General features: G+C 45.5%; 2 protein-coding genes across 4 annotated transcripts in view; both read left to right on the top strand.

Annotated features, from left to right (window-relative positions):
* LOC105565930 overlaps positions 1 to 2610 on the top strand; it is a 92410-nt gene extending 89800 nt beyond the window's left edge. For both annotated transcript variants that reach the window (XM_012019524.1, XM_012019523.1), the window contains exon 11: positions 402 to 2610. In XM_012019524.1, coding sequence (XP_011874914.1) covers positions 402 to 598 — 197 coding nt within the window. In that variant the 3' untranslated portion in view covers positions 599 to 2610. The remainder of the gene's footprint in view (positions 1 to 401) is intronic.
* Positions 2611 to 10627: 8017 nt separating this feature from the next.
* Positions 10628 to 27156, top strand: part of LOC105565929 (probable serine/threonine-protein kinase DDB_G0278901) — an 86086-nt gene continuing 69557 nt past the window's right edge. For both annotated transcript variants that reach the window (XM_012019522.1, XM_012019521.1), the window contains exon 1: positions 10628 to 12960. In XM_012019522.1, coding sequence (XP_011874912.1) covers positions 11556 to 12960 — 1405 coding nt within the window. In that variant the 5' untranslated portion in view covers positions 10628 to 11555. The remainder of the gene's footprint in view (positions 12961 to 27156) is intronic.

Genomic DNA, 27156 nt, shown 5'->3' with positions numbered 1-27156 from the left:
ATTGAAGGTAACCTTCATGTGACCTTCAAATTACTCTTCAAGGTCAAACCTATGGTACCATCTTATGTCCCCCTCGAAACCATACAACTTTTGTCTGAAACATTTTTTCATATCTCTTTTAGTTTTTTAAAAAATCGACTGTATAAATTAAAATGGCCCACCCTGTATATGTTTCAATCATATAATATTTAATTGTATCTCTCAAGATGCACTTAGGCTTTACATGATTGAGACATATATAACGGGATTTTTTTCCAGTTTTTTCCAGAGTTGGCTACAGTTGCAGTCGGCAATCCAACTCTCATGGTAAAAGGCTGGGACAGCTTTAATGATACACCCTGTACAAGGCGTGTTATTGTTATAATTGTAATTTTTCTAAATTTGCATTTCTTCTCCCACAGGATTTAGCGAGCCTACGACTGACAGGGTATGTTTGAGATCGACAGTGGCCAGTACAATAGTGGGTCTCAGCTGTGGCTTCTTCTGCATCATGGCCGGCACGATACTAGCCATGTGTTCGCGAATGCGACGGCAAGCGAGAGAAAAACTATTGTCGGATAGTATAAGCTACATGACGCACAAAGGCCGGATCAACTAGGGTAACATTTCTAGCATGCGGAGGCCTCTTCTCGCTTCATCCCAATCAGATCGCGATGTATGTATGTACATACTCGCATCTTTTCGCATGGAGCCCGCCAAGGAATTGCTCCGCCGATAATGTAAGAATGCGTCGTTAAGATAGGAAATGGTCGATATAAATGACTGAACTTCGAGCCACTGGTAAGTCGACATTGGCTGATAAATGATGCAATTAAAACGCGATAACAATTAAGTTGACTATCTTTACGAATCGGAAGAATATCGGATTTGTAAAAATTTTAGAAGAGTTTTTTTTTATGTACTTTACTCCGCTCTTTATTAACTTCTTAAGGTAAGCGTGGGATTGACACAGTGCGAAGTGCCTTACGTATTTTGATAGTCGTCGATAATTCAGGCTCCCATGGATATAATAGGTCTCATCGATCCTTTGTGTGCGAATGCTTTTTTACATATAAATAATTATTCGCTGCTATACTCTCGCTTCTCTTACTTACCGAAGTGTTAATCGATACTCATTCGTCAATTAATCGATGTAATACATACATCGAGTGAGGTATCTGTAGCGAGTTATCGCTCATCGATAAACAGAGATAGAAGTCGTCGATATTGCCACGATCTCGGTGCCGGATGTGCGGTCAACGGAATAAGACTTCGACTTTTACCGCGTCGATTGGTAACCCAGCGAGAAATGACCCGTCGATCGATGTCGAATCGACACCGTGAAATTGATGTCGAATCGACATCGTTTCGACGAATCATTTCTCACTGGGAATTTAACACAGTTTTACTTGCGATCGACATGGTGAGTCTTCTTTCTTTTCTTTTTTATTGCTTACTTCGATCTCGCATACGGCACGTTTAGAGATCAAAACGAACGTAACGTCAGTAACGACGCTTAATTGCCGTTGATAAGATTCAGTACTTATACATATGTGTCTTTATCTATGACATTACTCGCCATATTCAGGAACGTGAACATAATTTTTTTGCTATTTGCAATTCGCTTAAACGATTAATATAAGAAATTAACTAACAGAAATTAACAGGAGGAATATCTAACAGTTAACTTAACAATGTCAAACGGAGCATATAAACTTTATTAATAAAAATATTAATCAAAGTACCACCGACAACAGAAAAATGTCCCAGCGAGGATTAAATAATTTTTTTAATACACAGATATCTGTTTCCGAAGATATTCACATAACAATTGTATGAACCAAATACGCGCAAAGTAAGAAAAAACACCTTCTTCTGCAATTTTTCTTACATTAAATTATCATATAATCAAAACACATAGCACAACATTTGAAAGCAAACCCATCTCAATTTTTAGAGAGCAAGTAAGTTCATATCGTTTTGCGGCGAATCGATTTAGTTCGCAACGAGTAGCACGAGCCAAAATTAAATTGTCTATTTAATGGCGACCGAATCTCCTCGTTCCTGAATGTTTGTGAATAATGTATTAAGATTTTAACTGAGTATCAATTATATAACAAACGAATATGCCTAGGTTTATACACTTATATATACGTAGCATCGAAGGTGCGAACCCTATATAATAGGAAGAAAAAGAATGGAACACAAGAAAATTACGCGGAAACGCAATCGGGTGTACGGCCAGCGAGGATTAAATAATATTTTACGAGACCGCCCCGCCAAAGAGTCGCGTAGCTCAGTTCTCGTCTTAATATTTATTCAGAAATTTGCCGACCTCGCGCGATTTTTCGCCACCGTGTGTGAAATATTAATTTCCCCTCCTGGTCGTTCCCCTCTTTACACGTTTCGTATAATTTAACATTACAGCATCTCCCCCCGTTTCTCATTGCTCCACATTGACTCCAAGTCCCCGTGCCTGTTCCCCTCCGTCCTTCGAGCATCAAGCTAACAATAAGTATCAGGACTCAACTGCTCGATTAATTATCTGTAAATATAGTGTTGTATCATGACTCATAATATTTATGATTAAGCTCGAGTGTATCCAGGTTTCCAATAAATAATAGAAGAAGATTGCGTTCTGGCATGTCTTATCTGACGTACCTCGTATAAATACAATGTTAGCCTCTTACTGCAACGGGAATGACTTATGATATAAACGAATAAGTTAAGAGCGATCCTATCCCCAGCGCCTTAAAAAAGTTCCAAGACTTTAATATGAAATTTTATTTTATTTCTTGGCGCAATCTTAAAACGAGAAGCAACTGTTTAATCGGAATTCTACTTGTAACCTACGGATCCGTAAGATTTTTTTTTATTTACTTTATATTTCGATTTGCGCATATTTTATAATTTATTTTACCATCTGATATTTCTTAATTTACATGTCATTTTGTTTTTCAGAAAAATCATATATGTACATATTTTTATTTATGTATATGTTCGTAGATGTATATGCCATTTATTGTGACACATGTGATCAGCCGCGAAAGGATCTAGAAACCGGCGTGACGAAAGCCGAACGTCTACCTGGCTGATCCTGAAAAATTTCAGATGTTTCGGGATATAATGGTCACGGAACGGAACAAATCGTGTTTCCCAAACAACGCATTCGTCTCACGAGACGGATCCAGAAACGTCGGTCAATCGCCGCCCCACAAATGGGATACCCCCGATGAAAAGTGAAAACTCCGCGTATAATATCTCACCCGCAAGACGAACCGTGACCGTCATTTATCGTTTGATCCCTCGATAATGGAAGAAAAACGCGCTAATCGCTGAGAACGACCGGTTCTCGATTCATCTAACAGGAGAAGAACATTATTTGAACATAGCTTTCGCTTTAATTATTTATAACGGAGCGAATGATGGACGAGATGTGTCGTAACAAGTAAGTGACACTATTTGTACAATTTGAATTTCTGTTATAAAAGAGGATAAGAGTTAGTAAAATTTTATACATTAGATTTCAATATGAGTAGAAGACAATGTCAGTGTGCAATCTACAGTCAAATATGAAATAATGTGTAACATTTTCTCCTTTCGTTATAATATTTAACTAAGTAAAGGATAATGTCATCATAGCAAACTTGTTTCAATAAACATATCGTATTACACAAGATAAAATAATATTTGATAGAATTTGTTTTCTTTTCTATTTAACGTTGTTAAAAGTAAAAGAAGGAGAAAGTGGTACACGCTATTGCGGTGCGACTACTCGTGCATCAACTAAATCTCAATGTCACCAAACTCTTTCCGAAAAAGAGGCGTTGCCAGGACCTAAGGACCTTATTGTGCAGCAAAAGGGCAATCAGCCGCAGTAACGAACTGTCTCGCCCGCCTACCATGCGGTAATTAATCAAGCCACAATAAATTAATTGCCGCTCCGGCAAGAATTAATTGCCATTCCGACAATAATTATGGCTAACGCAGAAATAATTATCGTGCACCCTGGTAGAGCGTTGATCCTCGCCCAACGATAATCCGCGCTCGTAATTCGATACATACGTATATCACGATCGATCGTTCCCTGCGCGCGACCTCTTGCAAAACCAATTTAATTTCAATAAAACAACCTTTCTAAGTGTGAAATCAATCTCTGAGACAAATTTCGTAGTGTAACAGTCAGATAAAATTTCTTTAGTCTGCAAGGGAAAACATTCCAGTAAACTGCGCTCAAAGTATTGTAATAGATTACAAGTTCGTTGTCGATTCTAATCCAATAGTCCATCGATTATTACTTCAGAGAATTACAGAAATATTATGCAGTTATTTTGTGACAGAAATTTATTCTCAAATTTATTCAGATACAAAAATTCATTCATATTTGGAACAAAAAGGAGTCATTCCTCTATTAAAAAACGCTGTTCACAAAAGTAACTTCTGAAAACGTACGAAATTGCAATGCTTTTTCACGAATATCTTTCACTTAACCATTCGATCAGAAAAGGCGCGTATACGCGTAAGAACGAGAAGTGGAAGGCAAAGAACCGGGAGATAGATAGGACCGCGCTCGCGCGCGCGCGAGAGAGAGAGGGGGGGGGAGAGGGCGGATATCAAAATGAAATCTCACAGGCTAATAAATACTCGGTTATCGTGGGTAATCGAGTTATCGCGCGATACGAAGCCGAGAGGCGGGGTTTCACCGGGTGCGGATCACCAATACACCCTCGAGCCGTACGCGCGGTGCGCACGAGAGCCCGCGTACGTATCCGCTTACTTGACGTGCCACCGCGCGCGTATCCGTGCCACGTGTGTGAGCTTGGCACCGCGTACATATGCCGAAATAAAGCAGAGGTGTGGAGCGCCGAGATAGCGCCCGGCGGAAGTTACGTTCGGCTACGATCGCGTTCCCTCTCGCCACCCAAGTTTCTCGCGCTATCTTGAAGCGAGGCTCCGTTAAGAGATCGGTGAGGCACGACCGCGCGGCGGTAAACTGTGAACTCGCGAAAATGAGAAACGAAACGTCGAATTTTTTTACGGAGATCAGGCCCGACTTCGGTCTGTGACTTGACGCGAGGAAGGGAGGCTTCCGAGGGCATTATTGCTCGCGAGGGAAGAGAGATGTAGATTTTTCAGAGTGTTAACAGTGTGCTAGAAATTTTCATTTGTCGCGCGTCAATTTTGCCCGATAAAATTTCAATTGTTTATTAGAGCGATTTATTCGGCAAACGTTCGGTCGCTTTATTAAAGCCTGGTGTCATAAAGCAGAAGTGTCATCGGCCACGAGCACGTTTAATCCCGCTCTCTCTCTCTCTCTCTTTGCTGTATAAAAATGTTTTACCTTCGCCGAACAATGCGATTGATTAAACGATATCGTTTCCAATCGAATCGTTTCGTTGACCGCGGCTGTCTGTTTCTCGTTGCAGGCCATAAATAAGGTTGTCGGGCGTTCGCCAGAGGTACTGCGCCGTCAGATAAGTCTGATAGATGCACCTCGGTGATTTCCCATCGTGAATATAGCCCGAGCCTTCTCGCGTGATCCCACGAAATTTAGCGCCTGCAGCGTGGTACATTATTGCGACCCGGGCAATTTGCAACATCGCGATTATTTGGCCGGCGAGTGACGATTGCGCCGGATGGATTCGCCGCCGAAGAGAAGTTTCCTAATAATGAGCGACGCGCTGCATCCCGCGAATATCTGATAAAGACTCCATTGTGAATTCCGCCGTAATTTATCTTTGCACACAGTCACGGGCGACGCACGGCGCGGGCAATGATGTTCATTATTGCGATGTGGCGCAACTCCGTGTATCTACCTTATCAAACGACGGGCAATTTGTCCATCGTGGTTCTATCTAAATGTCCAATTAATAATAATTTAATTACATTACGGGCCGTTCCCTCCAACTCGACTGTCAGGCGAGTCGGATTAATGATTTGTAAGATTTAATTCTCCATAATCTATGTGCGAAGGGGAACTAATTAAGGAAGAATTCTATCTACAGATCTCAACGGAGTTTGCTTCAATTAATTGCGTAAACGGCAAGCCTTTCTGCCGTTTTTTTTTTAATAAGTTCAATCGCGTCGGGGATAACGTCTGTGTGTTTAAACAAGAGAGTGACTTAGGGATGTTCGATTCCGATTCGAGTTTTCGACTCGAACATTCCTAACGAGTGTACTAACGTATCATCGCTATTAAATAGAAAAATCGACGCTGCACACTATAACGGGGGACAAAGAGGAACAGCGTAAAGACAAAGCACGCGATAGAATAGTGTCCTTCCCTGTTCCTTACGGCAGGCCGCTATCAGGGCCAAATTGGCGCCTTCTTTGCCATGCTAATGCTGCCGGGTAGCCTGATACTCGAGAAATCGATACGTACGCACAGTAACAGGGACGCATCCTCCTGTTAACGTAGCTCCGAGTCTCGAGAGCGTGCTCTGTATACGCTCAAAGAAATTGAAAGGTGTCGAGATAAATCTCAGTACTTTTCTATAAAAATTCACGGGACAAAGTGGAAAGCTTCAGGCTGAAAAATGTCCGCCTAATATTTTCCCCGTTGAAGAGACGCCCGCGTCATTATTCGATTTGAAGTATTAAGACTTCTGTAATTGCGCGAGCCGAGTCATAAATCAAAATAAACGAAAACCTACGTCCCGCGGCAGCGCCGACTTTGCGCAGCGCAATTTTGTATGTCACGGAAAGAACTTTAGTTTGCCGCATGTTACGCGCTTCACACGGATGCGTCGTAAATCACGTTAAAAAGAGCTTTCCCAGCCTTATTATGCATCACTAACTTCGCACGGTGTAAATTATTGTATCGTTAGGCGGACTCGTATCTGTACGGAACGTAAATAACACGGATGCCACAATTAAAATAAAATCTGGGGGTTCAGATAAAAATCAGTGGCGTAAAATTAGTCAACTCGGGCGTTAAGGTGTAAATTATGCAAATTGATTCACTCCTATGAAGGATGCGCCCGCGTGTTATGCGGCGCTGGATTGTATTGTCACGATCAAAAAATGCAATCTAATATAAATAAAAGAGATATAAAAAAAATCCGCTCTATATATTTGAGAAACATGAAGCGGTTTCAACGCCACAGAAACGGATGCCCGAATTGAGATAACATCTCTCATAATTTTATTTAGACCGCAAATACCGAATTGTAACACAATTTGTTACAAAAAGGATAACGTTCCGCGAGAATAGTTTTGTTTCGTCGATGCGCAGCCGCGATCGTCAATGTTATATCATTCCTTGCGCAATTTTCATTTACTCCTCTGTTCGCTCAGCGAGAGAAGAGTTGATCGACTGAATTGCCAAAAGTACTCCTGCAAAATGCCGGCGGCGTTCATTTGAGCAGCGCGATGAGACGCGAAACGAGATAGTTTCCGCGAAGACACACGTGGGATTCGCCACCGCAGATCCGCCCCTGGGAAGGATGCATCACCTCGTTCCACGAGAGCGAGCTGCATCCTCTCAACGAATGAGAGTAGCCGCTTACGAATTAGCGAGCGCAGCAAGTCCCGGCTAACTTACAGGGTGTACCTAAGCGAAGGCCTTAGGGATACTAACGAGCGCGTGGACGCTCGTTAAGGCGGGAATGCAGGGGTAGCCCGCGTTAACGAAATTTACGAAGCCAGCCGACGGTAACGAGTTCGAGGCTGGAGTACATGCTGCGAGCGAGGATATCGTCCTTAATCCCGCGATCGCGGCTGTTAACCGACGTCTTTTTTCCGTCATTACGTGCACCGTACGCCCCGGCGAAACTACCACGTTCCCGATCTTTTACCCCGCTCGAATAACCGTTTTCGTCAATTTTACCGGAATTACGACGCATTTTCTTCCCCTCGATCTCCGTGCAACGATACGTTTCGAAGTCGTCGCTTATCGAAACTACGCTTATCGAAAACTGTAATGGAAAGAGCGAAACTTTGTTGCGGGGCATGAATAAGGTAGACGCGAACGCGTATCACGCATTACATTGCAAAACGATGCGCGTGTCGCACAGAAAAATGTACGTGTAATCTCGGCCTTAGAATCTCATCTGGCATTTCAATTATTCAGTGAGAAGAGCAAAGCGGAACGAATACGCCTTGTTTCGTGACGAGGATATATATAATTTTATTATCGCGGCTAACGTTGTAATACACAGTGGGAATAAATAAGCCGATGGGAAGAATTTATAAACCTCGCGATAGTCTCGCTTCTCGCTCGCTTCACGGTAAATGTCGTACTCAAATTTACAAGGTGTTAACGTGCCACTAACAATATGTCATTACGGTAGCTCGCACGATGGCCGAGCGTACATCGGTTTCTCCGTGGATTGTTATTTGTGCGACTCTAGAAGCGCGTGCACACACTGAAAGCCGCAAACAACGGGTTGGCGAAATGAAAATTTGTTGGAAGAGTCCAGCGCGGCCCTTGGAAAAGTTTACTTTAAATTTTGTTTTATTAACTCCCAGAGTTATTTACAATCTGTCACAAATTTTGACAATAAGTAAATCTTTTATTATACTATAAGTGTGCTGGTGTTTTGCCATTAGAAAACACCTTTTGGTTTACATTCTCATGTTAACTTTAGTTTACATGAGCTGGGTTATAATTCCTGGGCCTCGTGGCCTATGCGTCAATTTAATTTATTTGAATCTCTTTTGGTTATCCAGTGGTTTGAGTCTCTTTAGTCTTCTTTTGTCATAATTTTCTTGAAGTAACCTAGTTGCTAGTTGATTAGGATGATTGTCTAGTTTGTTGACATATATTTTACAAAAGTTGTTTATTTGCTCCTTCACGGTTGGCATATGTAAATCTCTTCTTATGATTTCGTTTGTCACATACCATGGTGCGTCTACTATTATTCGTAGTACTTGTGATTGGAATCTCTCAAGGATTAATTACTTTAGATAAAATTAAAATTTGTGAAAGTAATCTTTCAAATCTGTAAGTTTACTTAAAAAAGTTAATAGTTTACTTGAGAAGTTTTAAAGTAATTTTGGACACGTGAAGTATTTTTGGATAACCAAGCCTGTCGAGGTTCCCGCTAGAGGGCCGTGCGGTACAGCACCTTCTCGCGAGGAGACTGTAGATAATAAATAGGGCTCCATTGATCAACAGAATTGCTTCGATTGGTTAATTTTCATCGTGTTATTTTCAACGGCCGAAAAATGTAATACTTGTCCGAAATGAGATGTCGACTTTTATTTAAAAAAATGTTACTGTAATTAAATGGTTGCAGTGTTAAAAACATCGAAGTGTAAATTGATTACACGGACAGACGTCTAATATCGAGTGCGAGATGGCAGGATTAATCTGCTGGCGTATACAAAATCTGCAGGCTCGGAATTTACAAGCTGATAGGTTTTTACCTCCGTTACATCCTTATCCGCATGAAGATCGACTTATAATGAGCTTTAACGATCGCTTCGGGATCATGTTGACGCGCGCCCGAGCTCCTCACTGGCTGGGCGAAAAATGAATACATGATTCACGAGCTGCATGCACGCTACCTTCTCCGGGAGAATAAAATGCATCACGGAGAATCGATAGCCGAGTAATTCTATCGCTACCGATGATTCGCGGCCTTTATCTGCTTTGCATTTCCATGTCACGCGAGAGTTGCTCTCTTAACTTGCCTCATTCAGTTGCTCTTCCCCGTAATTACGAGAGGATCTCATTATAGACACATCTAGATCCAAGTCTATGATTTTGCCTGATTTATAGCTTCGATACCATCTTGCGTAAAAATGTATTTCTGGCGCGCATATTTTTATCTCGCATTAAGGAATACATTTGGCAAGGGGTAACGAGCGAAAGATAACGCGGAGGAGCATAAATGCAAAGGAGGAAGAGACTAATAAAGTCGGAGCAAGTTCAACAGACCTGAAAACGTGTAGAACGTTCGTATAACTAAACATAAATGCAACGATATCATCTGTTTTAAGCGTAGTAGAGGGCAAGTGTTAAATCATATATGTGCGGCTGGAGAGGAATCAAAAAGAGCGCGCGTAAAACACGTAGAAGGCGAAACAGACGGAACGAAGAGAATAACGAGAGAAGCGACTGAGGGGAGGCGAGGTGAGGGCGAAACGGTGGGGATGAAAGCGAGAGGGACAGACAGCGAGGACGGAGGCCGAGCTGTATCACCCATGGGCAGACACAGGACTCGGAAGAAACGCGGGGTACACTCCGCGAGCCGCGACGGAATAGAGTCCGCGCGAAAGAGAGGGAGAGACGGCTGGCTGCAGCCGCCCCAATAGACCTCTACCACCCAGCCGACGCCAAGCGTCGCGGTGGGGATCGCCCGAGAGCGGAGCAAGAGCGACGGAGGAGGATAGCCTCTGGACGCGGCGAGAGGTAGGGTGACGCCGCTGATCGCGGGCGAGAAGGTGGGACGCGATGACCACCTATGAGGTGAACCCCCGAGACTCGGGACCGCTCGAGTGGGGCGAGTTAGGGCGTTTCGGTGCGGCGTGCTCCGCGTGTCAGCCACCAGACGTCGAGCGCTGGTGTCCCTCACCCACGGCCTCGTCCCTTCGGGGTCACCTTGGGAGGCGTGTACGCGCCACGGGTCTACACCCAGAAACGCCCATCGCGGGCCCTCCCGCCGCTTCCTCGCCGCAGACGTTCCGCGGCAACCAACTGGACAACCAGGCCCGGTCCGGTTTCACGGCGTCGCACTACGGCTTCGTCGAAACTCGCGTCTACCAGCGCCGCGAAGGACTCCACGTTTTCACCGGCGCGATCCACTTGGAGCAATCCGCTGACTCTCGACGTTCCTGCCTTCGTCGCAGCCGCTGTTTACGTCCTGACGGTGGACTGGCTGGTGCAACGGAGGCGCGTTCGATGCCGTCGCGTCGAGAACGCGTCAGTGACCCTTGCACGGCGCCCAAGGGACGTCCAGCCGGTCGAGGGCCCGAGACCATGTGAGAGTGTATCGTGTTAGACTAGTATAGCGAGGACTCGGAAGGGCTACGTTTTGTGGGCGACGACAGGACGCCGCGACCGCGCTCCGGGGATTCCCAACTAAGATTACTCGTATTACAGATGAGTAACGAACTCGTCGAGAGTAATTTATGGTGTGAACAACGTCAGAGAGCCTACGACGAGGGACGAATTAAAGATGAAAGTGAGACGAAGGATAAACTTTGACTGAGACAGTTCGCGAGGCTGCCCGTCGAGATGAAACCGAGTGAGACTACGGTTTAGCCGGTGATAGGACTCGCGAGAGGTCGAAACAAGCGTCAGAGGTGCGAAATTGCGGAGCAAGATTCCCCCCAGCGCAAAGAGTTGTTCGGAGTCGTTGGTACAATCTCGTTGGTCAACCATGTACGTTAAGAAGAAATCGTGAAACTTGAACGGACAGAGATGTAAATATGAGGATAACACCTCAACGCCGGGCGGATTATTTCCGTAAGATAGACATTTAAAAATGGTGTCGAGCGCCGCCGGAGAATTACGATTAATTTGAAGACTCGTTTCGGGAAGAGGAGAGGGCATCATGAAAACACGGTCTACGAAAGCTCCGTTGTGATCGGATCGAGGAAACCTGAGCCTGTCACTGCGCGAGGAGTGGATGCTTCTTCGGGCAAAGATGTCGAGCACGCTGCCGGAGGCGACGATGGGCCTGGACTCGTCGGACCCGGACGTCAGATCGAGTCACCTGATCTCGCGGCTGGATCAGGAGTCGGAGGACGCGGAGAAGCGGGATCAGGCGCGGGGAGCGGAATGCAACAACGCGGACAGCGATTGCGAGAGCGACACGAGCGAGGTGTTGAGCGTCGGCAGCGAACCGACGCCGACCAGCGTGGTTGGGGCGCGCGTGTGCGGCTCCATGAGGTACGACCAGGAGTCCGCGAGCAGCCGGGGCGAGTTCCGCGACGAGGAGAACACGAGAACGTCGGCGACGCCATCGCCGTCCAGCTCCACCAGCTGCAACGACCTGTATTACCAGCGTGCGTCCGGGAATCACGTCCCGGCGCCGAGCCCACCCGGCTACAGTCAACCACCGTCGTCCCCTACGGCGTCTTCCGTGAGATCTCCGGCTTCCTCCTCGGCTACCGCCTCGTCGCCCGGTCGGCCGGAAGCTATACAAGAGGCTATCGTACCTAGATACCAATCCAGTCATCAGCAACACCTTCTTGCCCGATACTCCTCCAGGGAGCCTGACATCTCCGACTATTCGGCGCGAGTCCAGCACGGCCTCGGCCACGAAATCGTCTATCCCGCCGTGGAGAGGTTACATCGTACGCCGATAAGCGTTCCTCTGGTGACGAGACTCTCGTTGTCACCGCCGTCGGCCATGACGGTCACCGGGCTCCAAGCGACGACGCCCGTCCTTCATCCCGCTGCCTGCCGAGACCTGCGGGAGACTACCTCGTTGATGCCGCATCACAGTCAGCATCTGCATCACGCCAACGCCCACACGCACCTGCATCAGGGCTCGCAGGTGCAGCACGTGCCGGCGAACTCTGTGCACCAGCACCGGCTCTCGGTCAGCAAGCTCCTGCAGCGGGATCCCGGGAGCCCGGCGTCGCCCGGCGCCCGGGACGAGAACGGCCGTACCTTGCCCGCCGCGAACGGCGTGCAGAACAGCATCGGCAACAACGGCAACCATCACAACAACAATAACAACAACAACAACAACAACCTGCAGCATCAGGCGGGCCTCAAGTTCAGTATAGATAACATTCTCAAGGCGGACTTCGGCAGGAGGATCACGGATCCTATCTCCCTGAAGAAGTCGCGGCCCAAGAAAGTGTCGTCGAGGCCGATCGATCTGACCAAGGACTTTCTGGAGTCGTCCTCCGACGCTTCCGAGAGGGGCAGCTCGGAGACGACGACGGCGACGACCAACGCCTCCCCTACCGGCGTCTCCGCTGGGAATGCGACGTCCAACGCGACCGGAGGGACCGATCCTGGGAAGATGTTGTGGCCAGCGTGGGTCTACTGCACCAGATACTCGGACAGGCCTTCCTCGGGTAAGCTGTCCAATCGAACGATCAATATTACCTCAGCGATATTCGTGCGCTGCGCTAGGCAATTCGTTTCTTCTTTTCTTCTTCTTTGCCTCGCGTCCGTAGCATGGCGGCGATCGTAATTCACCGCGAAGTGCATCTATTGTAGGAATTACTTGAGGAAGTTATTCATCGAGGCGCGTCTTATAATGAAATCTTCGGCTGAAATCGCCTGCGCGATGCGTCGCGACGACGAGGCTTCGATTTGTCAACGGGGGACGATGATTTACACCGCCGTTGAAATATGGCGGACCGTCCGCGTTACGATCTCATCAAAATTCCGCGTATTTTATACGCGGGCTCGCGCATGGGAATGCAACGGTAAAGACACCGCATAATAATATGATTAATCAAAATTCACTACCATTGTTTATCTAGCGCAGAAGTTGGCGGTTTCGCGTAGTTAATATTCGAAGAAGTGTATTGCGGAACGTTCTCAAATGGCGAAACAGGTTTTGCGCGCTCATTGTTCCGGCGGGATTGCCCAATCCGCGTGGATAGAATCTCTCATTAGAAGCGTATAACGGCCGCAAATGCCGAATGTATAAATTTCTTCGTCGGAGAGGAAATATTTAAACACTGGGAGAAAATGTTTCTCTCGCCATTGTGCGAGAAAGCGTTTGTAAAACGGCTGCAATTTACTACTGTCACGATTGACGTGCAATACATCGTTTATTCGTGAAATCGGCCGCCACGTTTTTCAAATAACAATTAATTAAGGAACCGTGTAACACACACACACAGATATACGTATATTAATTATGACACGCCTCGATAGGTGAAAATGGTGCAACTGTATAAATATATAAACGTTTGCAAGTGGCGGGAGAATAATCTCGTAATTCATAACGAAACAGTTCGTCGGCGTCGCACGGAGCCGTAGCTATCCTCGTGATGTAGCAAATAATTTAAGATCCTTATCAGTTCAATTTAAGCAACGTATATACGCGCGTACTTATCGGCGAAGTATGATTTATCGCCGGGGGATTTTAAAAGTACACAATCGCACAACACGTGGACGACTCGCCCGTGCAAAACTTATTTTTAACGAACTGCTATGCGTCACGGCACCTCGCGCTATTGATCGGGCAGTTAATTATCATCTGCTTTTCGAAAGAAGTATGCCGGTATTATTGCTGCTTTTTTGCAGCATCGCGCAGATAGATGGTCCTTTCAAGTGACACAGGAAAACGTGTAATTACTTTACTTCCCGGCCGAGTGCCAGCTTGATGAATGATAGAGAACGTTTCTTCGTGTCATTCATATCTGATATACGCTTATTGTCAGGAAACAATAGTTAAGCAGTCGGAGAAATAGCCGCTCTCTGCCTCATAAATCAAGCGCGGCCATTTCTCACCTGGTGCCCGGGTAACAATTTTCTAGACGGATCCGAGACTCGCCGTTTCGTTGCGCAAAAATTCGATCGATAAATTTATATAATTGATAAATACATTCATCTTCGCGTTGCGCATTCTTTTATATCGCTGCACACGAGACGCGCCGCTCGTACCCTCGTATTACGTCCCGTAGCGATTTGTACGCCGGAATCATAAATTGCGCGCAACCCGAGTCGGAATTTTGACACTATTTTGACACTTTTATGGATAATTTTCACCCACTTAGCTGATCTACATACCTACATAGACCAGCAATAACCTACTTTGATGACATTATATTTTTTTTACTTCTCCCTTGAATCTCTCATTCTGAAAATTTACTTTAGTTTCTACTTAAAAGGACCTACTTTAATGCTAAAGTGGCAAAAGTAGAAATTGCCGACACTATCAGTTTTAAGGTAGGAGTAAATTTTGTACTTGCAGTTCGTACCTTTTTTACTGCCTTAGGTCCTACTGTATAATCGAATTAAAGGTTGAACGTAGGGCCGAAATTTCGACTGGGGAACACTCGCGCGTACACACATCCGTGCATTATCGAGTCGTTAACGTTTCGCGGCAATACGTATTTCCGTATCTCGTCGGTTAAGTATCTCGCGCTCCGCGCGATAACGTCTTGTCAAGTGAAAACTCGTTGCGTCGCTGCGGCGCTTATCAACGCGCGAACTTTATAATCGCGACGCATCGCGCCCGTCAGGACCGTTCGTTGCACCAAACACCGTGACGAATAGATAAATACTCTCGCCAGGAGAGATATTATTGGATCACCTTTTCCTATTATGTCTTTACAGCGCGTAATTCCGCGACGGGGCAGATAAGGGGCGAGTTGTTAAAACGACTACTATAAAATCTAATTACCGTAATTGCGCGTGCTACTCTCGTGCGGCGAGTTCATTGATATTATGGTCGACGTATCCGCGAGTTATTCTTTTCGCGCCCATTAATTTCCGGTGAATAAGCGCGATACGGTCGCGACAAAGCCGGCAATTTCTAAATGCGTGCCTGCATTAGCGGAGAGTTCAGAAGGGAAAGGGCAAACGAATCTAATCGGTGACGTATTGCCGGTCGCACGCACCGGGACTCTCGCGGCCGCGGTAATTAGATGTGAAACGACATTCCCCGCTCGTTATCGGCTGTTTATCGACTGTCTGTAAATACTATTCGGAATTACGGTGCAACCACGGTATAAACGTACACCCTCGGAAAGGATCTCTGTTACCGAGACCAAAAGTATTCTTGACGCGCTTCTCACAACTTCATTTAGTGTAAAAATGAGACAATATCAAAATAAAATCTAGAATCCTTAATTATGTTAATGAAGGCTCCGTGTAGGAACAATAGCGATTCGACACTTCCATCTACGTAAAAACACCTTTAAATGTTGTATTAAAAATTTGTCAAAGGCTCTTATCGCCCTTATCTTAACTCACCAATAATTCTTATTCTCCTCTATCGAATTAAAAAAGATTGACTTACTATATTGAGACCAGAGTAACTTATATAAATAATAAGCTTATATATTCCTGCGTTTAGAATAAATTGTCCCTCCAACTTACAACGCACGAAGTTGGCACCGCAATATTCGACAAAGGACGACACGTTATACTATCAGTTGATTCTAGATTTGAGAATGTTTCATTCAAGATTAAAATATTCCTTTCTCTATAATAAATATGATTGGCGCGATATCGATCCTATTTTATGATGCATTCAAGTGTAATAGCATTGGATCCGGAAATTTTTTCTGTGGGCGTACTTAGCGATGGATAACTGCCGTGTAAGAAATTGCACTCTTTTCAGGAGGACTTTCTCACGATTCCGAGCTATTTCACGGCATATCGGGATAATATCGATCATTTTGCGGGTCTTAAAAGTTCTGCCTCATTTATAAATGAACCTCGATTTGCTAATTCGTATTCTTTGCCGCTTACGCAAGAGGGCAAAACGGCTGCTCGCAGATCGCGGATAATTGATTAAAGATCACTTTATTTAATGGAACTTCGTCAGCGGCTGTCGCGAAGTCTGCGCAGCCCAGATAAAAGAAAACTAATAAGGTTAACATCGGCGGCGGTTACGAGTACGCGTTACCATTCTAGAGCAAATTGCATTTCGTAATCGTAACGTGGGAAAGTGCCGCGCGACGATCGATCAAGCGGCGCGTTTGTGCTTATCGCCCGCGCGGCCGATGCGGAAAGAGAGCGAGGTCCGCGGCGACAAAACCGCGCTCCAGAATATTGCATAATTAAGTCCGTAACAGTCGCGCCGAATGGTCATCGCGTCGCGATCCTCCGACCGGACCGAACCGGACGCGGAGCCGATCGCGATTTGCGCCGGCGCTCTCGGCCGCGACCGCGAGGTGCAATAAAGCCGGCGGTATCGCGCGCTAAAATCCATTTGCGGAAAGTTATAGCTAATTAGCCGCCTCGACCTCGGATATGCGCGCACGGACGCGGGTTCCCGTTAACGAGGGGCACGAAACTGCCGCGGGGCACCGTGGGGAAAGAACGGCGCAGCTGGTCCGCGTTTCACGCGGTTGAGAATTTGAAAAATCCGCACGCGCGCTATCGACCATATCCGATGGATATTGTCAACGCGTTAAGGTCCGTCTACACGGACGCAGCTCGCGGACGCGCACGCAAGGCGACGTTTCACTGCATTGACGACAAGTTGAACAGACCTCAACTCTCTGCGTTGCGTTAACTGCGTCGACCAATCGGAATAACATAAAATAGCGAACAAAATCTTGCCTACCACTTTTGGTTACGTTGTGCATTGCATGTAGTCGTGGATTCTAGTTGAGTGCAGTTTGATTATAATAATAAATGTCACGAGCACATACTGGAATTATGTGTCGCAAATTGACTTCTGGACATAAATGTGAGAGAACACCGGTCTCAGACCGGAGGCTTCTCGGCTACGTAACTCCGACGGTACGTCGCGTGATGCAGCTTTTTACCAATTAATAGAGAGAATTGCACAAGATTCACTAATAAGAAATAACCTTCTTGTTTCGTCCAAATTGGCTGACGCTTTGGTCGCGTGGACTCCCGCGCCTAACGTAGACACCAATCTCTTTACGCGATGTCGTCTGCGAGTTGCGTCTGGCGTGTCGCGGCCTATGTAGACGGGCCTTTAAGACTCGAACTTAAACTCACAACAGGGAACCGTAACCGGGATCTGCTTCGTTCTCATTGACTGGGGCATGGTGTAAAAATACAAGGTGGAGCAATCTGGTGGGTGCGCAGTGTCAACCAATCAGAAATTTGCCCCAACCTTCCAACTGTAAATCATTGCGGTTGAATGCAGGAAGAGCCAATGAACAATTTGCCCCAAAAATTGGCTACATGCGCAATGTTTCACCTTGTGTCTTTAGCCCCATGGGCTGGGGAATCAACCGCGACCGGTAACCGTAACCGGCAACGGCGCGTGTGATACGAGCTTAACCGGGATCCGCTTCGTTCTCATTGGCCGAGGGATCAACCGCGACCGGTAACCGTAACCGGCAACGGCGCGTGTGATACGGGCTTTAAACTCGTCGCCCGTCGCGGGGAGCGGATGGAGAACGCGTGTCGCAACGCGTGCCGTAAACGGGAATGAAACGGCGAGAGCGGCGAATCGTCGGCGCGATTAACGCGGCCGTCAAATTCGGCGGTGTCTCGCGCTGCACCGCGCGAAACCCCGAAACAACTGTACGAATTGTTCCACTCGCGAAAGGCGCGGTTGCGCATTCGCGTTCGAGAAACAATCCCGTTCTGTCCCGGGGAAGGGAACGCGAACGATCCGGTATTTGTTCGTCATTATTGGTCGGCACGGGGTTGCATAATTAAAGGAACGATCGCGGCGATCGGTAAAAAGCAGCGTGCGTTATATGGCGATACATCGAGCCTTAACGAAATGTTCGCGGTGAGATAAAGAGGGATTAATTCGCGGACCTGATTCCCGTGGCTCCGCTCGGTTTCTCTCTTCCCCCCCCCCCGTCTCTCTTTCTTTCTTTCTTCCTCTCTCGTTTCCTCGTACCCGATCGATTGAACGGGAGGACCGATATACGTACATACGTACAATTGGCATACGTGTGTAACCGTGCTCGCTTGCTCCGTATCGGGCGGTCTCGCGGGATCCATCGATCTTATTAGGGTTAAATCGAAGGTGCTTCTCGTTCTCCACGGCTGGACACGATAACAAACCCAGGCCGAAGGCACAGCGGCCTGCACGTACGGCGGCCCTGGAGGCGGTTACAAAACCTATGAATGGCTTCCGTTCGCGCTCCAGATATCGCAACGTGAATTTTCCGATAAGACAGCGCCCGGCTGCGCTTCTGCGTGCGGCGAACGGCGCTGCTAGTTGTTCGTACTTGTCTCGAGTCTCGCGCAATTGCTTAGGTTGCCGATGCCCGATACGAGGGCGAGTTGAAAAAGCTGCATATTATATCGAAGAAAGGAAATGGACTCGAAACATTAATCTGAAAATGTCGTATGCGCGATTTCAAAGCGATTTCAAAGCGGAAGAAATGTATCTTTATCGCCGAGGAATGAAGAGTCGTGTTGCCGTAGACGCTGTCATTATATCTACATTGGAATGAATGTCTGTCAATTCCGCGTCTGTTAATTGCGTAACTACCACCGGGCAGCTTCCGTTCCGCCGGGCAGAAGCAGCGGCAGCGAAGAAAATGGTGTCTCGCAGGCGGAAAAAGGGAGAAGCGAAGGATGAGCGTTACATTCGTTCGTTTTATCATACGAATGAAATCCTAACGACGTGCGTTAATGACTCCGGTATTATCATTCTTGTCCGCGATATTATCGTCCGCGATCCGTCGCGCAGATCACGGCTTCCTCCTCTCGGCTTCGCGCATTGAAAATTGGATCCCGGTTGGAAAAAGCGTCGGGGGGGAATAAGAAACGACGTGTTTAGAGGCGTCACTTAGCGCGCGATGCAGGAGGTTGTTCGAAATTCTGTCGAGACAAGCGCGGGGCTGTTGTTAATGGCGCGACGAGTATGCGACGGTGCGAAATAATGAATAGCCTTTGAGACTTTGCGCATCGATTAGAGCCAAATGTGCAATCAAGCTACGAGGAAGACACCGAGTCGGCCATAATTAGACACGAAGATGAAAAGAAAATGTAGAGGAAAGTCCCCTATTATGAGATAGGATCCTAACATGGGCTTCTGTTAAATTAATAGGCGCATCATCGGTTAATTTCACTATGAATTTATTGCCCTTGGGGCGAAGTCTGTTTAATGGAAAATTCACTGTTAGATCGTGTAATCGTTGCGAAAAACGACTTGCGATTAAATGTGGGGGTTGAAAGCCTGATATCTCATATTGGGAGCCTCTCTCATAACAGATTATAATTACTCCGGGAAGAAGGTAAAATTGGTTCTCAATAGGCGCTCAAGCTTCATGTCGTCCGAATAATTCTGCGTCGTTTTAACGTGGAAAGATCACATCGCGCGACCTAAAACCGTCAGTCCGACTTATTTGAAACTTACGGTTTCTTTGATACGTCCTTTCTTCTTACATTAACGTCTGCCTTCTAATATTTGCGTGCTGTTGTCCCGTTTTGTAACATTCGCGTGTCATCGGCTCGCGTTACGCGTCGTCATCGTAGAATTAATTAATAGCTAAGTCAATATTAGTTAACCATCCCGGGATGTCGTTACGTCGGGATATCTTCTCGACGCGCGAGTTGCTACGTCGCGATTAACAGGCCGCGCATAGACGTGGACGACACCACGGGGAATCCATTTGCCGTGCGCGTTGCGTGGTCCCGGTATGTGCCTTTCTTTGCCATTCAAATATCCACTGACTTACGGTCGTAACGCGGCACGAAGCGAGCCTTCACGCAGTCGGCGCCGAGATAAGCAGCTTATTCTCTCTGTGTCTCATTGTTCTCGTTCGCTGATCAGAGATCAGGTATGATCCCTCCGCCGGTACGAAATGCGCGCGAGTGCGCGGTCTTGCCGTCTTGAGAGGGGATAAAAAATTTGCCCTAAATGAACAAGTAAGCCAATCGTGACGAGAGACGATTCGCAATGTTCAATTCGAGTCGCTCCAACTCCCATGAGTGCGCGAGCCGGCGCGTATGCTCGTTATATACTGATAGGGCATGTTCATACGGTTTAAAATGGCGTGTAAATGTCTAGTATCTCTTTAAACGTGAAAATTTGCGAAATCGCTGTCACGATTGAAATGATTCACGGTAGCTGTAACGAGACGCGAGGTATAGGTAACCTTTCACGGATTTCCAAGGCATTTGATCAACCATCGATCTTCTCGGTAATATATTAGCGGTTAATAAGTAATTAAAAGCCGATGTCGATAGAGGAGAATGATGAGCGTGCGATATTGCGCGGCGCGATAACGGTGCCGGCTAAGTACATTATCGAGACGCATCCAGTGGAACGGGCACAAAGAGACGCGAGTGTGTCTTCAATTAGAAATTGTTTACGCCAGGTGGATAGTGCGCAGCCTATCGTTTATATCGGGATAATCTCCGGCGGTTAATAAACGGCAGAAAGAAATACCGAGCCCCGCTAATGAGCCTCCGGATTGACAGACAGGCAATCCGTAGGTGTAACGCGAGGCACACGCGGCCGATTACGCGTTTAGAAATTGAGTTCGCCGCTAATCGATATCTAGAAAGGCATAAAGAATCTATCAGTGAAAGGAAATCGCGGCTCGGATCGGCAAAACGCGCACTCATCGCAGGATCTACGGACTCGCATTATCGTAGGATTATATTCTTCCCATATCGTTCGCTAAAAAGTGTGACATTCAATTGTAATTTATAATCGTAGATCCACGTGGATTAGCTATGTATATTTTTACGATGCTAATGCGGAAGATTTATTTTAACATTTCTTTCGCTCAAATGAAGATTTTGAAAAATCCTCTATTCATCTTACACATTTTAATGCGTTGACAACGATTAACCGTTCTTTTTACATCTCAATTCTTATATTTTAATCTTAATTAACGCGCGGATACTAATTTTACGCTTGACGTGTCGGTCAATTTATACGTCAAAATGTTTTTCGTCGCCAAGTTTCGCCGATAGTCACTGGAATCAGGGACGGTTCTCTTTGCCGAGGGACGAACGGACGGTCCTTTTCGGTCGACTCGTCGATCTCGATGGCGTTTCATCGGCCACATCCGCAAGATTTATACGCGGAGCAATAAGAGCACACGAGCGTAGGTGTCTCGCAGGAGGAAGCTGTTTGTCGTACGCCTTTATGGGCGGAAATTGCCCCGCGCCTTGTGACACCAATCACGAATTCTTATAACTCCGTTTTATACCCCTCGATCACCGCATGACACGTACAGTAAATTCGTGGAAGCTCTAGTTTGAGTGTGGCTCGTTCGGGGAATCGCGTTAGATGATCACAGTTTAGAATCACAGCATTACGTCGCGATACAGAATTAATCTCATATGCTGATCACGCCGTCGGATCTCTGTATCTGTTAATCCTAGGGACGTGTAAGAGGAATACGAAGTAGTTTTGTATTCCTTGTATCGCGAAATGTGACTTGCCGAATTAGTGTTGTACTTAAAACGGGAAACTTGTAGTCAACCCAACTGGCATATTCCTTTATTTAGCAAATACAACGTTTCGGCCCTACTTTTTGGGGCCTTTTCAAGTTATGTTAAGTGTGTCAACGTCGTCCGTAAGGCACAGCCACATTATAAAATAGGGTCGAAACGTTGTATTTTTTTTTGCCAAATAAAGGAACATGCCAGTTGGGCTGACTGCGAGTTTCCTGTTTTTATTTTTAATCATCACTTAATATTGTATGTCGGTTGCTACAAAACCTTCGGAGCGGAACTGCAAATGACAAAATGAATTTCCGCTTGTTGGCGAACAATTTTTCGAATCGCGCGTGGCTTCGAGGACGATAGTGCGTTTCCCTCCTTCGGTGGAACGCGCCTGGTTGATTGTGCCTTCTGGAGGACATCAATCACCTCCCTGGTCTCGTACGAACACATCGAAGCAGAGTCGTGAATGCACGCCGGAATAACGGGCGCGCTTTAAATGGCCGTTGTCGCCAACAACGGCGGTACAAATTCACACTTAACGCTCGACAATGGCGTGTGAACGTGGCGACGTCGATTGGCCCGAATAGATATTATTAATTCAAGAGGTTCGCTTTCTAAAACGTTTCCTCGAAAGTCCGAGATCGGCGCCCAGTCGCGTTTTATATCTGACGCTTAGGCAACCTTTGTGGAAGCGACTTTTCGTAGCGCCGCGTTCGGGCTCTTCACGGCGAATAATTCACGAGAGGGAGAAAGTGCTTAGACCACGAAAGTGGACCTGTCGTCGCTCCGAGACTACGACATAATGATCGCGTCTTTACGTCTCTGCCTTGTAACTGGGCGCAGCTAATTCAGCTCGCAGTCACGTAAGTCGCCGAATATGTCACAACGGCGAACATTATAATGCGCTTACATCGAGCGGCGGTGGTTTTACACGCGTGTCGGACATGCTCTCTCATTTGCGCTTATTGTATAAAATGAAAATCGTCCGTTCAGTCCGCGCGTGTACCAGCCAGTGCATTAAGTTACTGTATTAGGAACCGCGGGAAACTTGATCGGTCCAAGAGCGAGCCACTCCTTTCCCCCTATCTTTTTTCTTTACTTCTAATAATATACAGTGCTTTTACATTTTTTTTCCTCTCGATTTAATTAAATCTTCCGCACAGCGTCGTGAATAAGAAGGTTCAAACGACGTCGTGCGCAGCTCTCGAGTATTTTAATCCGTCACTTTAACAGTTACCCGTAGATATCAATCACAATTACTCGCTGCCACTCGTGTAAGACGTAATGCGCTAATGACAATACACGCAAAGCGTCTCTATCTCTGAAACGAGAGCAACGCCGATTAGCCGAGTCTCTCACGTCGAGCACGGACACGATTGACCATCCGGAGCATGTCAATCATATTGTGGCTCTCGGCAGACACACGGCTCCGCGACGAGGAAGCGCTCGAGCGCGCAAATGCGAACCGGAAGTGGTCCTGTCGTCGACGAGCGACGATGAACGCGGCATCTCCGTCTCCGCCGCGAACATATGCGCCCGTTCGTTCACTCGCGAGTACATTGTGCGGTACCGTTGCGTTGAAAGCAGGGGTGTTACACGTATACGTGGGTGGGCCGCCTCGCGTCACGGATTCCTCGGGCACGCGGCGTATTGCCATGCGGCGCCGCGGCGCGACACGTGGCACACCGTCGCGTCGGGAGATTCGGTAAATTATTAGCAGCGAGCTCGGCGGAAAAGCCACGGCTCTCTATCTATCTCTCTCCCTTTCTCTAAATATCCGTCCGTCGCCTCGTTGCCTTCTTCGCCGCGCGTGACGACTGTATTAAGGAAATGCACGTCTCGTTGTTGTTGTTGTCGACGCGAACTAACGTCACCATTGCGTGCGGTATTTATAAATTTACCGACAGATAGGTGGATGGCTCGACACGCGTTAAACGCCGTCGCGTTGCCTCCGGTGAGGAAGATAATCGGACTTGTTTACGCCCACCTATAATCGGGTACAAGTAACCCGCGTACACGCGCTAGCGTTTATACAGGGTGTCCCAGGAGGAAAGGTCAATATTCTGGGAGGTGATAGTATCGGTCATTCTAAGCAATAATGTTCATATGAATACACGTCTCATTCCCCACTGTTTCCGAGATAGAGCTATTTGAATGTACAGTTGCAAGAGTACTGACAAGAAAGCAATACCACGTACTATTTCTATATTAGCCAGTTGGGTTGACTATACACTGTTAGAAGTAGATCTATCACACATGTGTGAATATTAACACGTCACATACTTGAAATGTGTGAATATTAATGCGTCACACATATTTAATACATAATTTTCAAACGTCATGCATTATCCTCTTAATATGCGTGTGTGAAATGCATTAGAGAATGTGTGGAAATCACACACTTCAATGTGTGGATTTTATCAAACATCTAGTAATGTTTGAAATAGTCAAACATCGTAATATTCACACATGTGTAATATTTCTATACGTTTGAATATAACACACTTTGGGAAAATTCAAACACTGAGTATAGTAACGCACTTACTAGTCACACACTGATCAGTCACATACTACAACTACCCCAGACAACATCGTGCGAAATCAGTGCTCGTTGTAGATATATACCGTGTGTTATCCTATTCATTTTGTGCTTCAGACGATCGTGAATAAAGTGCCTTCAAGTCTAGACTGTGTCCTATTGCTAACATCTAGGAAACCTCGTTCCTCCTCTTTATTTCTGATTCATGCTCTTTCTGCTAACCTCCCATTAACCCTAACCTAACCTAACCTCCCCTCCCACTTGGATCGCATCGTATAGTTGTTTTAAACGGCAAGAAACGTGTAAAAAGTGCTTCCACCAAATTACATATGTGTATAATAATAAAACACTTGGATTTGCAATGTAGTGCAATCTTTTTTACACATTTATTGGCACCTTGAAAATCACACACCTAAATAAGTTATACACCTCCATTTGTGTGAAAAGTCACACGCCAATAAAATCAAACATCCATTCGTGCATGAAAAAGTCACACACTTACAGACGTCTTGAAACGGCGGATACACATCACATGCGATAAAGTGTGTGATATTCACACACTGCTTCTAACAGTGTAAGTTTCCCGTCTCAATTTATAACTAGTAGGTCCACTCACTGTCGGCCCCTTTGATCTTTGCAGTCCTGATCACGTGGTTTTCTGCATGTCTTTGGTCCAAATCCAGCGGCGTATATGTGTGAACGTACTGTAGTCGTAGTGTAGCTTCGATACACCACCGCACGTACAACTCTTCTCTCATTGGCTGGACCAACAAAATGTCGGGTGTGCAGAAGGAATCGACGCGAAACGAAACAAATGACGGAGCGGATCTACTAGTTATACTATGGTAAAACTGAGGTCCAGGCATTAATGAATAGCAGTGTGCCGCGAGTAAATTTTTACGACTTTTGAAAGCGCAAGGTAAAAAAAAACGATCAGATACTCCAGACACCGTTCTTAATTAAACTTATCATATTAACTGCCATTCGCCCCGAAGATATCTATATTTCGTTAATCGATAACGCGATAAAAAAGATCGCGGCAGTGGTAATGGATGACATCATTACGACGAGGGGGTAGAATATTTATGGAAGGCAGAAGGCAACCGGTCGGACGACTTCGTGGAAGACGAGCGAAGTCAAAAATGCCGGATCGCGTCGCATTCGTACGGCGGGCCGTTCAATTTGCGTGCGCCGCGCCGCCAAGTGTTGCGTGCCTCATTGTTAACGAGATTGAGGAAATTATTAGCAGTAGCAGATACGGGATATAAGCTACGCGTGCGTTTTGGCGTACCGCTGCACGCGAGAGCGGCGAGCGTAATGACAACATCTAGAAAAATACGCGCTTTATGCGAGCGTAACGACAGTTTCTTCATTAACAAACGCCAGCGCGGACACAATCGTGCATTACGGTCGAACCGTCAATTATTGCAACCTGCAATAAAAATTCCTGCCGTCTAATGTCTCCCGTTCGTACTATTTACTTGCGAGTGATATTTACTCGTAGCGTGACCAATTTTGCCTTTCAACTCCTGCCACGGTCGTATCGCATACACCCAGAAAACAGTTCCTTTGAAATGAAACAAATTTTCTGTGAATTTTCACCTTACTAGACTTTTATTTAATTTCAAAGAAACGATTTCTCTACCTTAACCAAAATTTTATTGGATTAAGACTGAAATTTCTACGAAAATGCATATCTATTTCTTGAAATCTAGCGAATGTTTTGTTAGAAGTAAATAAAATTTATAAGATTTAAAGAAATATGATTTCAACGTATTTCATTTGTTTAACCTAACTAAATCTTTTTTTTCTAAAAGTTTAGTAAGGTCAAAATTCAAAGAAAATTTGTTTTATTTTAAACAAACTTTATACTATTAATACCCTAGTAGCACAGTGCATTGGTCCAATGTTGATCATATTAGAAATGCATTGGCCGATATTGTCCAATGTAAAGCCAATATTGGCCACAAAATAGATGTAAATATTGCACGATAATAATTATATAATATCAGATTTATATTGGAAGTGCACTGGCCAAGATTTAACAATGCAATAACAATATTGGTCTAATATTGACGCAATATTGCTAACTAGACATATTGGCTAAATAAGAAAAGGTGCCCATCTTACAATATTGAACCAATATTGGTCTAATATTGATGCAATATTGATGCAATATTAGATCAATATTGCTGCATAGACAAATTGGCTAAATGAGAAAGGGCGTCCATCTTACAATATTGAACCAATATTGGTCTAATATTGATGCAATATTAGATCAATATTGCTGCATAGACAAATTGGCTAAATGAGAAAGGGCGTCCATCTTACAATATTGGACCAATATTGGGAATGCTAGATTTATATCATTTCCCAATATTGCGCCAATATATTGTGCTACACTGATAGAAAAGTATGTAGTATTTGCGACTATAATTGCATAGTAAAATAATTATAGTCAGGAATATCATTTTTATAGTAATTATCACTATAATAATAGTAATAACAACCACATAGTCATAGTGATGCCAACCAGCATAAAAATTTTACTATTATTTATGAAGTTTTAACCATTATTCTGGTAAAATATTAAGATGGTGAATAGTAATTAAATTAACTAGTTTTATATAGTAGGTGCAAGTACAATAATAGTAAATTTAACTATATTTTCTATCATCCACTTTACTATTCGCAT

Source organism: Vollenhovia emeryi, unplaced genomic scaffold, assembly GCF_000949405.1.
Source record: "Vollenhovia emeryi isolate VEMERY1.0 unplaced genomic scaffold, V.emery_V1.0 DF939148.1, whole genome shotgun sequence".
Lineage (NCBI taxonomy): Eukaryota > Metazoa > Arthropoda > Insecta > Hymenoptera > Formicidae > Vollenhovia > Vollenhovia emeryi.
Note: the sequence above shows the minus strand (reverse complement) of the source record. Positions and strands in the feature narration are given on the sequence as shown.